The sequence below is a fragment of the Strix aluco genome, chromosome 12 (genome assembly GCF_031877795.1).
Source record: "Strix aluco isolate bStrAlu1 chromosome 12, bStrAlu1.hap1, whole genome shotgun sequence".
Classification (NCBI taxonomy): domain Eukaryota; kingdom Metazoa; phylum Chordata; class Aves; order Strigiformes; family Strigidae; genus Strix; species Strix aluco.
The window spans coordinates 12,999,380-13,015,520 of record NC_133942.1 but is presented as its reverse complement, the minus strand read 5'-3'; the positions used below and the strand labels follow the sequence as shown (position 1 = coordinate 13,015,520).

The 16,141-nt window shown below is 37.1% G+C and overlaps 1 protein-coding gene across 1 annotated transcript in view; it reads left to right on the top strand.

The window, feature by feature from the left end:
- The window catches only part of IQCH (IQ motif containing H), a 72,609-nt gene that overhangs the window by 6,021 nt on the left and 50,447 nt on the right, over positions 1–16,141 (top strand). The window contains exons 5-10 of the mRNA XM_074837144.1: positions 164–283; positions 10,760–10,871; positions 11,616–11,744; positions 12,559–12,773; positions 14,047–14,598; positions 15,229–15,295. Of these exons, the coding sequence (XP_074693245.1) occupies positions 164–283; positions 10,760–10,871; positions 11,616–11,744; positions 12,559–12,773; positions 14,047–14,598; positions 15,229–15,295 (1,195 nt within the window). The remainder of the gene's footprint in view (positions 1–163; positions 284–10,759; positions 10,872–11,615; positions 11,745–12,558; positions 12,774–14,046; positions 14,599–15,228; positions 15,296–16,141) is intronic.

Here is a 16,141-nt window from a genome sequence, read left to right as displayed (position 1 = left end):
AAAAGGCACTTAATTGTTTGCCCAGTTCTGTGTCGATAGTCAAATAACATGAATTTTCATCATCATTTTGCAAATTTTTGAACATGTTAGCCAATTCCTGCTTATAAATACTTCTGTCCTAGTGCAGTTGTTTTAAGACTATGCCTATTATATATTTCAGCAGCAGGTGGAAATGGATATGAAAATTATGCTTGACTCGGAGAACATCGATAATAAAGCTGGTTTAAAACAGCAGAACTATGAGACCAGGTTGCCACTTATAACTAAGAAAAAATCTGCTCCTGTAAGTAACTTACATTATCTTACGGGCTTATTAAATGCATTAATTTTCACTGTTAAAATTAATACATATCAGACATAAATAAAAAAGTTATTTTAAGTGGAAGTACCTCATAATTTCCTACTTTTTGACATTGATACGTAACGATCAAAACATTTTAAGTGACAATACTGAGGAAAACAAACCTGTAGCATAACAGCTTTAGATAGCAAGACCCCAATTCAGCAAAAGTATAAGTATACATGGGAATGTGCATGGTAAGTGATCTCAGTAAAATCAGGGAGTGAAGATAAGCAAACTGGAGCTTGTGGAGTTTAGGGTGTGACCCAGAGGTCAAGGAAGGAGTAAAAGGGATTTTGCTGACAAGAATGGGCTTTCAGCTGCTCATTCTCTGGTCATTTCTTAAAAAGACAAGAATACATTCTGTTTTCAAATGATAACAGGATTATTAAGTGAAAAATGCTTGTACTTTGTTTTGATGCTATTACTAATTTATTTTTTTTGAAAAAGCAATCCTGCCACATGATTGCTGACCCTGACCAGAAATCAGTGTCACTGAATGAAAAAAAATAGAGGTTATACTGAAAGAGAATCAGAATCCTAGAGTGACTACATAAATTTAGATGTCGTTTACATCTCATTTTTCTGACATGGTTTGGGAGGGAATGTTGAGTTCTACTTCTTAGCTCCATGATGGGAGCATGCACTTTGGAATGTGAGGGACAGGTTCAGATCCTTCCTTTCCATATGGAGATATTTCCATGTCTTGTAGATCCCAAGTGTTCTCACTTTCAAGCTACAAGGTATGCTGAAGCACAGACTTTCTTTTATCTCTAGTCGAGCTGTTTCCCTCAGTACAAAACAATTATCTGCCAAAGCTGAGACTGAGCACTTCCACAATGCTCTTAGAGTACCCTGACTAGTGGCCATCAAATCACCGTTCTCTATTCTTCCTTCTGGTCTGAGAATGTTCAAATTGTACGAGGTTAAGTTTTGATTCTTCCCAATTTCTGTTCTGCAACTGCTGCTCCTCTTAAATAAACAAATAAACATGAAGATGACATTTGCTGCAAAGTATGCTTTTAAAAAAAATTAATAGGCACAGGCATCCCTCCAAAGATCAATTATGTTCACAAATTTAGCACAGCACTGTCGTCCACATGAAAGAATATGCCCAATGGTCTCACACAAGGATGCTCTTCTACAATTTAATTTATGTAATAGAAGCATTATGCAGCAAGCCCAGTGCTAGAAGAGACATTCTAGGGTATTTGGTTTTAAACAACATAAACAGAATCTGTGAATGGCACAGTTGTAAGCTGCCACTTATAAAAAATGATTTTTGAAAGCTGTTGCCCAGACTAAGAGGTGATTTGTCTAACCCTGTGATATAGAGTTAATTAGAAAAAAGCATCACGGCTAATAGCTTTTTAGAACCACTCTAAAACACTCACAGAGAGGAATATTATACTACTGCAGAGAGCCATGTGTTTTACCGCTCTCACTGAAACATATACTGATCAGAGAAAACTTCTTGATGTTGACTTAAATTGCAAACATTTAGTGTAAATTAGTCAAGCTCTCTGATACGTATTTACAGTTGCTAAGGAACTGCTTATGACAGGGAGATGGGCTGGAAAAACAAGTAGGTATTTCCTATCTCTAATTTATTCTACAACATTTACTGAAGTAAATGCCTTTTAGAAGCTTTCAAACCCTATGACACAATCTGTTTTGAAATGTTCTGGCTTCACTGGGGGTAAAATTTTGCAATACGGTTTGCAAAATCTGCTACTGAGACTGTGAATTAAGGCATTTTTATTAAATGTTATCTATACGAGCACTTAGAGGAATGAAAGTTATAGATCACCAATAGTAACTAAAATAAATCAATGTGTAGTTGCTTGCAAGTCTAAAATTACATGGTCTTTAGTTTTGAAAAAAAATATCAATTAAAGTAGCTACAAGAATTAAGTTAGGTGCTACTTACCCTGTTTTTACTAATCAGCCATTAGAGGGCAATATTTGTACACACACGCACACACGCATATACCCACGTACGTGCCCTAGATATGTACATAAGTTCAAAGATTATCTCAAAAAAAAAAATCAGTGGCAGAAGGACTCTCATTGAAGTAAATTAAAAACTAATTGCTTGGTTAACTGCATTCAAGTTTTTTCCAAGAGTTGTCAGCATCTGAGTTTTCAAGGAGACCTGAGCATTTAAAAATGTGATGAGATTAAAACCACACTGGTTTTGAGGTGACGAGATAGGTCAAGCACAAATCCGCACTGATTTTTTATTATCCTGCCGTTTGAGTAGTTTGAAAAATTATTAGTAAGGATCTCATTGTTTCACGAGAAATGTCTTCTTTTCTTGCTCTTTTCGTATTATAAAGTTGCTGACGCTGGATTTTATGACAGAAACTAAGAACAATTAACTACTGCCCTTTTGTACCTTTTTGGGTTGATAAGCACTAATGCTTCATCCTCTGTAAAGTTCTGTAGTTATCTTAAAATGAGGACTGTAATTCTGTTTGAAACACCATGAGCAGACTGGGCATCGCTTTATTTTGTAGGCTATATCTGGATAACAAATGAAAAATGATGAGTAGATAATTATTAAATATGTATACTTCCCATGGAGTATCTAGCAAAACAAACAGTAATCTGAATTGCAGCAAAAATAATTCTGACGTACTGCTGCAATGTAGAAGAGTTTCACAGCTATACCTTTCATTTTCATAGGATTGCTGTTCTTTTCTAGAATTATACTGGCACTTTTTGGTCCTTGTTTTCTTATAAATGTATATTATAGTGTAAACTTAGGAACCTTTTAATTTATTCATGAGGTAGAATTTAATATAGTGATGATTTCTAGCTTTTATGAGTTGCATCTTATATAGTGCTAATGGTGATGGCAGTGATTCTGTGTTGTGGTGGGGTTTTTTTTAAGCTTATTTGAGCACAACTGTTCTAATCATAGCCTCAGTTATTCATTCTTTATTCAGTATTTGCTTCATGCTAATCACTAACGCGTATCACTGAAAGTCTATTCGTTTCCAAAATTATAAAATAAGGCAAAGCAGGGCAATTATTTTCATTTCAAGTGACTAGAAGAAGTTGTAGAAGAAAAACAGGTCTTTTGGACCTCCAAACCTGATTGTGTTTTAAACCTATGCATATGGCTATAATTACAGTCAAAGCATAGTTTGGCAGTGGTAACAGAATGAGACTTAAACAAATCGATGTTACACTACAGTAATTCAAAAAAAGCTTGTTGCATTTGTGTTATGGTATGTAATCGTAATAAGCAGCGCAGTGAATTAATAAAATCTTCTTTTCACTAAAAATAAAAAGGAAATAATTGGGGAGATAGAGTTAACTTAACAGACGACTATAGTCAGCATCCTTTCAACCTAGAAATGGGAATGTGAAGGTCACCCCCATCTCAGATGACAAACGTAGAACATGTTGTTGGTAAACAAATTAATCTTTTGAAAGGTCACCATTTGTTTTAAGTTTTTATCCAGTTCTTGTCATCTGGAATAGGAGATTGACTGTCATTTTGCTAGGTAGGGGTGCAGTCGAAGCTGCTGAAGCTGTTTCTGTACATATCAGCATTCCTTGACAAAACTCAGTGCCTGATTGTGATGCTATGGGCTGCTGGTTTACAGCTGTCTCCGGACAGGAATGGAGGCCCACCCCTGAATTCCAATAAGTTGGTCCTGCATGTTCTGCCTCGTGTAAGCTGGCCCTTTGCCCACAAGTAAAATGTATCGTAGTTCAAGCCAGCAATTATCTTTCTTACTTCCTTCTGTGCTGCTTCTGTTGCCTTTTTCAAAAAGCAGATGTGGATTTCACCAAAGTTTTCCAACTATTCTCTTTTGCACCTGTTATGGCAGAATTTTCACAGAGGTAAATTTCTGGGAGAGCTCGCCGTAGGCCATAAAAGGAGCAAAGCTTCATTTTTCCAAGTCCATGGAAAATTGACAGTTCAGAGCCATCTCTGGTTACTTTCAGAGCTTAAAGTAGGTAAGAATAACATATAAGACCTGTTGTTAAAGATACCTGGTTGCTCCATAGTGAAGGTTTAATGTTGGGTTTTCCATTTAAATTGGACATTATTTTCTGTAGATAAACAAAATCTGAGATAAACAAAATTAAAAATTATTAATAATATGTATTAATATCTGAGTATTACGTCTAAGTGAAACTGTCAATCATTACGTAGATAAAATGCTGGACTATCTAAATCGGAATGAGAAGGACAAATTTAAATTTCCTATACAATTTTCCTACACAGAAATCTTCCTCAATAATAAGACAGCCAGTCTTAAAAATTGTTCATATATTAAATCTCTTACAGAGGCTGTTGCAAATTTGACTCATCCGACTTTAGAATAGCTCCACTGGCACTGGTGAGAATTTATCCTTTACGTAGCATTCAGTATTTGTGCACTGGATTCCATGTGTTGGTTCTTAGACTTGGAGGACAAAAATTACGTTATTTGAAACCAGAGTTAAACACTTTATTTACTAATTATTGCTAAGCTTATTTGGCTCGATTGTCAGAACAAGATTCTTTTTCCCAATAGACACTGATAGATGATGGAAGTGTGAGTGAAACTATTCCTTGTTACTGCTTCCTTGCTTTGCTGCTCAGGCTGTAACTCAGCACAGAAGAAATACATCTGTTTAGACTGTAAGGCTGTGAAACTCTAAAATGCAATGAAATCCTACAGTAATTCTCATCTAGACAAAACCAAAGCTGACCTGATCTATTGTGGGTAGTAGACTCAAGACTGGACTTGATGTCCTACAGAGATCCCTTCTAACCAACATTTCTATTATTTCTATGATTCTGTGATTGAGAGCAAGGAGTGGAAATCACTTCTCACCTCTGCCTTTACTCCATTTGAGTTTTTTACAATCTGAACATTGCTTAAAAAAAACCCCAGTCTTCCATTGCTTAAAACTTAAACACGTCCTCCTGCATGAACAGCAGGCTCTGTTGATTGGTTACACTTAGGGGACAGACCCATTGAACCCTCCCAGTATCCTTCCATACTGATATAGAAATTCTTTCTGAATTACTTCTCAAAGCAGCTTTGCATCTCTATTAAAGTAGGTTTGTCTAAACCATCCTTTCTTAGCTTGCTTACATAATATCGTGATCAGGTAGCTTCAAAAGCCTTGCTAAAGTTAGGGAAAGTAGTACTTACTTTTTCTCCCCTATTCACAACACTTGCTAACCTGTTTTAGGAAAAAAAAATTAGACTGGTCTGACAAATTTGATCTTGACAGATTCAGGTTGCTCATTGATCTGTTCCTTTCCAGGTGTTTATAATTATAATTTGGTTATTTGTTTAAGAATTTTTCCGAGAATTGTGGTTAAATCAATAGGGCAAGAATTCCTCAACGCATGCTTTTCCGCTTTCTAAAGATAGACACTATGCTCTTTGCCAGTATTCTGGTATATTTTCCCTTCTACAAGAGTCCCACCAGCAGTTCTGAGATTACTTTAGACAGCTCTTTAAGCCAGTTTCAAAACCTCTGACCACTATCTGATCTGTTTTGCCCTTAAGGTAGCCTGAGACCTCTTCCCTTTTACACTACAATTAAGTGAGTTGATTCTACTCATAACTGGCTGCTTTGTTAATGATAATCATGAATGTACGTAGTGATGTCATTTTTTATTACCTAAAAGTTTCTTTCTACCTGCATCTCATTTTGTCTTACCCATTTAAGCAAACAAGAAGCAGTCATCAATATGCCCATTTTCAGTTTTCTGTATGCTTTTTTCTTCTTTTGAGATCAGCGAAGAACATATGATTTATCAAGTTTGATAACTTGCTATCCTTCCTGTCCTGCTTCATCCCTGGAATAGTTTGAGCTTGTTTCTTTTTATCTGTGGAACAGACAGTTCAATGGAGTTCCAGTTTCTTTCTGGAACTTGCTTCTTCTAGCTTTGCCTTCTCCAAGCTCTTTCCTGCTAGTTCACTGAGCATATTGAAAACTGACCTTAGTTCCATTGATTTTATTTTGCTATGCCTTCTCCTTCCCTTTATAGGGATTCTGAACTGTGTACATCAAATCTTGATAGGAACTTCTTAATAAAAATTATGAAGGTAGATGGCAATTTGGAGAAGATAATCGTGAAATGATAGATTATATACCTTTTCTACCATTACTATCAAGCTCTGTGGTTTTCTGATATTTATTTACCAAAGCTCATCTATCTAATCTTCCCGGTTGATAAACTGTAGTTTTGATACAGGGCAGTACTCATCTCTTCTCTGTATTTAATAATAGTCTCTATTCTTTTACTGGGGAAAAACATATTTATAAACATATTTAAAAAAATAAGTTGTTCTAGTTAAATATTGCTGTCTAGGTAAAAAGAAAACAAATAAGAGAACTAATCGGAAAATCCCTGTGGTGTTACAACAAGTGCCCTATTTAAAATAAAGCAAAAAGAAAAAAATCAAGTGGGAGAGGTTTATCCACAGGAGAAAAACACTTTAGAAAGGGTAATAGAATTGTTTTTCTCGTGTCCCAGGTTAATTACACTCAGAAGCGCTTGAAATGAAAAAATAGTTTTTCAGCACACTCCAAGCATATTGTAAGGCAAGCAAGCCTTAGTCTGCACTGCAAGTGCTCCCTTCCAGCTCTCTAAAACTGTACTTTAAAAGTACCCGTGATGAAGCTGGCTGTGTGCTGGCTTCAGTAAAGCATACTTGCTGAATCATAATCTTCATAACAAACTTCACCAGAAGACATTATTGATGCAGGAAAATGTCTGAGGTTCCAGTCACCTCGTAGCAGTAACGGTTGCTGGGGTTCTGCCAGGGAGGAAGCCGGTGAGGTGCCTACAGGTTACTGTTGGATAGGGTGTGATCGTGTGCTTCCATGGTGTTTTGTGTCTGTCTCCACTACAAACGTTAAAATGCTAGTTAGGAGCTGCAGTTGTGGAATATGTGGTATTAAATTCACTAGATTTGTGTTTATGCCATGAAAGCCATAGGTGTGAGTAAAGGTTTTAAGTTGTGCTGATATAAGCTGGTGGAAGTCTACTGAAAACCTTTTAAAGTTGCAATCTTTTAAATATCTTTTTAAGTTAAACACTGAATAGTGGTAATAGAACTATATAATGATGCTAAAAGGAAATCTTTTTTCTTGCAGAACTTAATATTTTTATTATTTTTAAGGTCTTATTGTTGTAATTTGCTTAATTTTAGTGAAAATAACTGAAGGGTGAAAGCAGTTTGTCAAATTTTGCTTTGATATCTCACTGAAGTCTTCAAGAGGGCAGCTAATGCAGCAAATAAGATGCTGAAAGAACATAGAAGAAGGGTGTGCAGATTGGGTGAAATTTTCACGGGTAACTGTTTTGGGTCAGCTCCATAGTTCCACTGTGTTGCTTGTAGTATGTAACCAAGTGAATCACCGTGGCACTGTGCAGTGTAAATGAGAGCTCAAATTACATTACAGTTGCATCTGTCCTTATTTTAACGTGACACCTGCCATGGACTTTATAGAAATTAGAGGATACAGCAAAGAAGAATTAAATACCCATCTCCAGTTAAAAAAACCCAACAAAACAACAAAAACACCTCTAGGCTGCTTTTGAACTCATACACTCCACCTGAATTGCTTTTCTTTGTAGCTTATTACATCTTTGTGAGCACAAATGAAATACATGTGTTTCATAGTGCTGTTTATCATAACAAAACTCCTGGGGTTTAAACTAGGATAAAACTGACCAATAGTAAAATCAGTGCTGCATTACAGATACAATAGCAATAGCCTGAAAAAGGAGTCACTGTTTAATTAAATTTCTTTCGTTTTATATATTTTTGTTGTGTCCTCAACAAACTGCTGGGGCTGAGAGTGAGTAGAAAAGTGTGGTTTATTATTCCCTTTTCTCAGTATCAAGCCACTTATATGCCAGCTGGTATGAAGTTAATCTTTGTTATATGCTTATTGCTATTTTCTTGGAACATGAGGACATGAAGATTCATACATCTAGATCCCTTAAAGCATAATGCTTCATAATGGCCATAACTAAAATGAGTGCCTATGATTTCTCTGAAAGATTCTCTATTATGATAAAGCATACATATTTTTTATCTCCCTAATGTCTCTTGTGGACAGTGTTATTATACAAATTGGGAGGAAAAATTATAATAGTTTATTTTGATCTATCTCATTTCCCTATTAGGATTATAAGCAGTTCCTTAGAATTGCCTATCCCTTTCTATAAAGTTGATGGTTGATGTTATTCACTAATTATGACACAATAGTGCTCAAAGATCCCAGTCATGGCCTGGATCCTATTGTACTAAAAGCTGTACTCAATCAATGATAATCAGTCATTAAAACCTAGTATTTTAAACCAGGGAGTCCCAATGTGCTCCATATAATAGGTAAATACCATTATTCCCATTTTTTGCAGACCTATCAATATTTCCTAGCTTTCTGATTTTATGTATTTAACATTATTTTAAGGTAGTTTATCGTTCATAATGAAATAATTTTTTAAAAAGCAAATAAAAAAAAAAATTCCAGGACATAGCATTAGGTTGTCTTCCATATAGCTCATCAGTAGGGTTAAAACATTTCTATCCAATGTAAGAGTTTGTAACCATTAGATTAATGGAGTAACTGCTAACAGGTTGTCACCCACAAAAGCAAGGGACATTTTTTTGCTGGGTTTCACAGCTATTTGCTGTCTAAAGATGAGACTGTGGAATCTTGAGGTCGACTCCAGATCGTGAGGGAGACGTGCCTTGTTGCATACAAACCTGCCTGCTTCCTTTTCTTCATCTGCCCCAGTTTCCCCTGTTTGTCTTGCCCCGGTCTCTCTGTTCCTCGAGACTGTCTCTGAGACTGCTTCCAGAACACATCCTAGTCTTACCTGCCTGATTCTCTGCCAGACTCTTTGTCCAGCCTGTCCCAATGTTCCCTCCTAACCTTGCTGCCCCCCAGGTCTTTTTCCTTGTCCAGGCTGCCTGCTGGATTTCCTGTTTCTCAAAGACCCGGTATGCCCCTCCAACTACCTTTCTTCTTCTTGAGATTGACAGCGTAGTCATACCTGTGTATTGGCATTTATTTACCCTGTTCATTCAAATTTAGTCGCTTCCTCCTTGTGTTACCTTGACCCAGCATGAAAATTGCTGGAGAACCTGTAAAGTTGCAGTTGCAGAGGAAGTTTTGAGCAGCATATATTAGAGCACATCCAATCCCTAGGTAGTTTAGCTGCTAAAACGAAGAAACCTTTATCTGGATTTCCAAAAATCTGTTGACAGAGTAAAGTTTGATAGACTTGTGTTAAATTTTCCTTTTCCTTCATAAAACATTTAAGTTGAATCTTTCATGTCTCTCCAGGTTTATAATTGTCTCATTTTTCTAGCATCAGCCAGAGAAGAGAAAACAGTATAATCTTCTGCTGGTGGTGGTTCACTATCATGAAGTGAGAGGTCTCAGTGATGTTACTTGCCATGAAGTTGAGTGTGCTGTAATTGTTTAAACTCACTGAATATCTAGCACTCTGTTTCTTTAGGAGTTGAGTACAACCCACATTGCAAATGGAATAGCAGGTGTATTCAGAAAGAAACTGAAGATCCTTAGGATATTGGAGAGAGGAAAAAATGCTAGATGGTAACACGGAGTTTTTGTATTTTTAGTACTGAAGTATAAGGTGGCAATATATTCTTTTCCCTGTGCAATGTTCTATATGGGCGATAAGAAATGTAACAGTAAGACACGTGATATCACTGTCCCAAAGTGATGTGTGTCGCTGCTTGAATTCATGGCACTTAGAACCAGCAGGTTCTGTTTTTTCAGGCAAGCACAGGTTAATTGGGGAAGTAAGGGAGCTTTAATCCCCACATTAGCACAGCCAGTGTGGCACATGTTTCCACACCACATTATCAGCCTGTGTCATTCCCTCCTGTCCTCAAGGAACCCTGAAACTTCAGAAGTCTGTGATACTTACTGTTCCCTGATTTGTTAGAAGTTTCATGTATTTTAATTCCATTAGTATTCTTTCCAGTGAAAATTTATTTACATATTTGAAAGTACTGCCTTTTCTGTACCTTGCCTGTGTATGCATTTTATATATTTAAAGTCTGTTCTGTCAAGAAATACTATGTTTATGCTATACTTATTAGAATCGAGCAAATTTCTGGTGATTCCTTTATTAACTAGTACATTGACTTTTGCATAGCAGCAGTCACAAGGCATCAATTGGATTTAATGAACTTTATTTTAAATTACTGAAGTAATGACAGTAGACAATACTATAGCATGTTCATAAGTAGTAAAAGCAGTGATTGTACTGGTACGTTATTAAATCTTAATGAAACTATTCATAGCGGAAATTATATTTATTATTTATTATTGCGGGAGTAGAAAAGTGTGTCTTTGCAAATCGCAGATTTCCCTTTGGTAAGAGAAGATTCTGTCTCTTCCTAGCTGTGTAGTCAGAAGACAGTGAAAGGTCATACAGTTAGCAACCTCTGGGGCTTGCCTGCCTCTCGCTACATGGATTCTCCCTTACCCCTGTTAGAAGAAGAGATAAGGAAAGGTGAGTCACAGAAGCCCGCCTGGGTACTGTTGCCTCCAGATGTATGCTATATAAACAGTGGTGTTTGCTGCTTGCAGTAGATATCTGGTAATCAAATGTTCTGGCACCTCAAAACTTGTAAGAATAGTGATCTCAAACATTGCGAAGGGCAGAGATCAACTTCAGACTACTTATTCCATGTGGTAGCTAACATAGGACACAGCATATGTTACGTTGAGCATCATCCTCCCTGAGTCAGTTATCTTGTAATTCACAGAGTTCAGTTGCTATTGAAAAGAAGTGTTCAATGAAGAGTACTTGCATAACTAAATAACATGGCTGTGATTAACGTCTGGTTATTAATCAGTCAATGTTAACCAGACCTGCACTCGGACTATTTTAGCAATCAGTCCATATTCATGGTTACATGATTACGTTGTGGTTTACAAGAGTTAATTCTCATCCATTCTGCATATTAAATTGCCATTGTACAAGCGTATAATTCCCTCTCTGAATCAGCACCATTACAATATCCTTCATGTATTTGTCAATTTTTATAAGCAAAGCTCACCTTCCTTGAAGGTAAAATATTGAATATTGAAAGATATGAATCTTTCAATAAGAGAAAACTGCTGCTTTTCTAGTTTTGATTTGGAACTGAAAGAGCTTGGGTCTGCCTTTGTTTAATTATTTCTTTCTGGCTACTAATTCTTTTTCTTTCATAGCTGGAATATATAGGAATTGTTCTGTAATGTCATCTTGTAGGTATTCTGAGCCTAACTGAACTAAGGCTTATCCCTCCAGCAGCAAAGATAACTCTTCAGACATCTCCTGTTGTATCCAAAGTAGCACCTTTCCATGAATTTCACAGGCAGCACAAGAAATCAGCTGTAGGTAAGTACGAAGGATTGGTAACAGCCATCAATTGAATCTCCAGCTTCACTTTCAGGCCCTTGTTTTATCTCACAAGGAAGCAGCTTTCTAATGAGCGCTCACTCAAATTCTTGATACTAAGTGGGTAAAGATGTCCTTGAGCATCCTGTGTCTTGCAACTGAACAGGAATCAGATTTCTTTACCCCTGTGAGAATTTGGTCCGTGTTCATTTCTGAAATCCTGGTAGGTTCCCACCTGCATGTTTCAAATTCTAAGCACCGGAATGTGAAGATCTGACCATTGGTGCTAGCGTAAAGCCAGTGTTACTGTAAGTCATGACTTAAAACAGCTGATTAAGCATCTATTTTGCCAGTGTGATTAAATTAATGACTCCTAGTAAGTGAATATACTCTGGGCAATGGGATTCTGATCTGTCACAAAGTGTAGTCAAAGCTGTTGTTGCTACAGCTGCTTGTGGCACATGACATCAGTATGGAAAGGAACGTGCGCAGATTGAGCAGTGGGCTCAGTAGCAATCCCATAAACTTGAGAAGTTCTCCTAATGAAAAGGGGCAGTTGAAAACTACAATTATGTATGGAATAACCTGGAGTATAAGTGCTATTATTTTGACATTGTTATCCTGGGTATACTGTTGGCTGGCATATTACAAACTTCAGAACATTATAGATTAAAACTGAAAATTGCAACCCACTTGAACATGAGAGCAAACTGGAGCACGCCAGTCCCTAATGGTTGGTGGTAGAGCATCAATTTGATGCTGTTGTTGCACTTCTAATGATGAAACCTGCAATCAATTTTTTTCTTTGGTACAGGAGAGATTAGTAGTAAGGTGAACCCTGAGAACACAGACACCATCACCTTCCCAAACTCAAAGGAAGCAATTTATGGCACATACTCCTCTAGTAAAGGTAACGTTACACCACTTCCATCCAGCAACTCCATGGTTTCAGCAAGGAAGTCAAAGCCAGTGTGGATGTATCCAGCTCAGCAATTGGAATCTGAGCTGCAGATCCCCTCTCAGACACAGGTATTTAGACAGTGAGGATAATGAGGTTTTTATTCATGTTTTTAATACTGTCTTTAGCAGAGATGGTTTAGGAAGTAACTGTAAATTACTGAATTGGTACAGAAGGGTTTGAACCAAATCCAGTAAATCGTAAATACTGAAGTAAAATAGGAAATACTTCATATGTTGCCAGTGTCTACTTTCTCACATCTTCTACCTGTATTTGTCTGTTTTTTTTCACAGAATCTTAGAAAATAAGTCTAGAAAGGATGTTACGAGGTTATCTAGACCTCCAGGCAGATTTACCTGTACCTGTAATATTGCAGACAGATGTTTTTCTAACCTGTTCTGAAAACTTTCGGTGATAGCAACTCCACAGTCTCCCTAGGCCATCTGTTCCAGTGCTTAACTAACTGTCTTTACTGTTATAAAAGAGTTTTTTAATGTCTCATCTAAATCTCCCTCACTGCAGTTAAGCAAATGTGGTGTTTCCCTTTATATTTACAGGAGACTATAGGGGAGTTTGACCTTGACTGCCTAATGCTTCCTGACTGTTCTTGATCCCCACGCAGAAGGGACATTTCTTTCTTTTTATGGCTAATTATTGTGTTCCATAGCAAACTGTCCGGAGTTGTGCATGATCTTTCCAGATTTTTGGACTTTTGAGGAGATCTGAAAATGAAAGAGGAGATCTGAAAATCAAAGATAAAGCGAACTTGAGAAATGGAGATCAATGATTTCATTAATGTAAATAAAATAATGACCTAAAAATAGTTTGAAAGTAGTGCACTTAGATTGAAAATCAAAGCTAATGAGTTGTTGGCTAAAGTTGCCAGGAAATATGGAGCTCTGTTAAGAAGCATGAACGTTTCTATTCCAAATTTTACCCCATTTGCATTTATATGGCAGGTTGTTGCCCATTCTCCTGGGATAGGTAGAGGCAGTCTCAGTGGAAGAATGCTACTGCAGTTCCTTTCTGATTGTAGTCCAGTGAATCACTGTAGAGCTTAATTTTTCTATTTGGTAAATCAAGCAGAGTTCGTTTGTGCAATTAATGTATTTCTGTAAAAATGCTCATAATCTTGTGTGACCTCTGACATCTTTGTGTGGCAATGGGTTTTATGGTGAAGCTAGGTTAGACTTTGTGGTTATGATATATAAATCAGTATGGGTGTGTTTCAGATGCATAAATTCCCACAGTTAAGTTGTAAATAGTAATACAGTAGTGTGTCTTGACCTCTCATTTACAATCAGTGGCAATTACTCTTAACCTGTGGCTGTTCTCTTCCCACAGCCCCCGCAAATGCCTCCATGTCAGTCCTTACAGGATCCGTGCTTTGATTGCGACATTGCTGTTTTCCATGGCACAGTAGACCAGAAAGCTCCAGGCTTTCTGGCATTCAAGCAACATTATTATTTGTCTTGGGAGAGCATTGTCTCTTTTTTGGAACATACAGAAAAGCTTCTCAAGGACTACGCTGTACCATTGGCTACAATAAACTGTAAAAAGTTGGTGGAAGTTGCGTCAGACTTTGAGCTTAAGGAGAATCCCACCAAAAGTGACATTCTGTCAGTGATAAAGAATCAATCAACCGTGGAAAAGATCTTAAATCGACCTGGCCAAAGATACAAAGGCCAAGGAGGTACCGAAATGGCCGCTACAAAGATCCAAGCAACGTGGCGATGTTGTCAGGCCAGAAGAGCCTACATCCATTTCAGGCAGCAGCAGCGGGCATCAGGTGTGATCGCCAGTTCTTGGCTCTTGCGTAATCACATGGCACGTGTGAAAAAGACCCTGAAGGAATCACGTCAGAGACACCTGGAGAATTTTTACATCAGGGCCAAGGTGTGCAGTGCTACCAGCTGTTACAGCAGCACTTCTTTTCTAAACATCTCTTGCTTCAGTGATTGCAATAAGCTGTTTCCATTTTTTTCCCCTTTAACCATACACTTGTCCGAGTATCATATTTCATCCTTCATCAGCGATTCAGCCTTTGTGTCTGCAAAATCTGTTGCAGTGTTTCTATTGAAAATGTCCCTTCGCTTTGACTTCAGTAATTCTGTCAGAAAATCAATGTTTTAACTGCATTACCTTAGTTCCTTATATATACCTTGTGGCACTTAATTTGCTGAAAAAAAATCCCTCTCTTGTCTACATTCCTGTCACCACTTTGTCAGAAAGTATTTAAGTTTGCAGACAGCCTCTTAATTAGTGCTCACAATTTCATTTATGTTTGCTTTCTTTTTTTTCATTCATATTCTGTTAATTAAGTGAGCAGCCTCTAATCTTCCCCTGCCAGTAGCTTCATGTAGCCACCTAATTAAATTAATTGGGGAAGATGTTTTAAGTATGTAATTAAATCAATTAATATAATTTATGCCTGGCTTAACTGTACAGTGGAAAAACAGCTGAAGTTTGACTAGATGAATCCACTACAGCTTCCTGTCACTGATCAATGCTCTTCTTGATTTTTAGCATCTGGCAGCCAACTGGAATCGCATCAGGACCTCCAGGAGGACTATTATCCATATCCCATCATTAGGTATAACACTTTTGCCTGCAAATCTATCAGCAACCTCTATTACCCACCACATTATGACTCCTTGATTGAGTTCAAGGAAGGCCCCTTGTTTTATTCAAATTGGTCTCGGCAGGAAAATGTTCTCGACATGATGAGAGTAATAACACAGGGCCTTCGCTCGAAACGGCGTTTAATTTGGGGATTAAGCAAATAAAGTCATTATGTGGGGGCCGCTATTCAGTGGAGAGGTGATTTGCTGTAATTTGCTTTCATCTGTATGAAATGAACTAAAAAGTTGTATTTTTCCCCCTGAAATAACAGATAATGTTTTCAGTCTTCTTTAATGATAGGAAAACATGGGCCTGTGTGTGTTGTTGCTGTTACAGCAATAAGCCAGGATATTGCTTGTACACTGTTTTTAATCAAATGTGCAGTCAAAATGATAAGCTACATTCTCTGAAATTATTTAGTTCTAATTACGAGCAGATGGGATGCTTTATTTGCACCTAGGGCGCCTGAGCAAAAGGAAATGCTGTGTGAACAAGAATAATTAAGAAGTTGAATAGTGTTTTTTGCGCTTAAATAATCTGCAGTTTCATGTTAATTAGCACTAATGTAATTATTTAATTACATTTATGAATTGGGGAGCTTAAAAGCTGTTTTCTGCAATGCAGTGGCAAAGTGTAGGTGTTCAGAAATTACAGAATATGATTTCTTGGGAATTTCTAAAATGCACCGATAATCTCCTAAAACATGAAATCCTGTCAAAATGCTTGTAACGTGATTTATATTTTGTACTTACATAGCAAATTAATTGACCTGAGAGATTCCGGATTTCATAAAGTGAATTGGTTAAGACCTGAATTA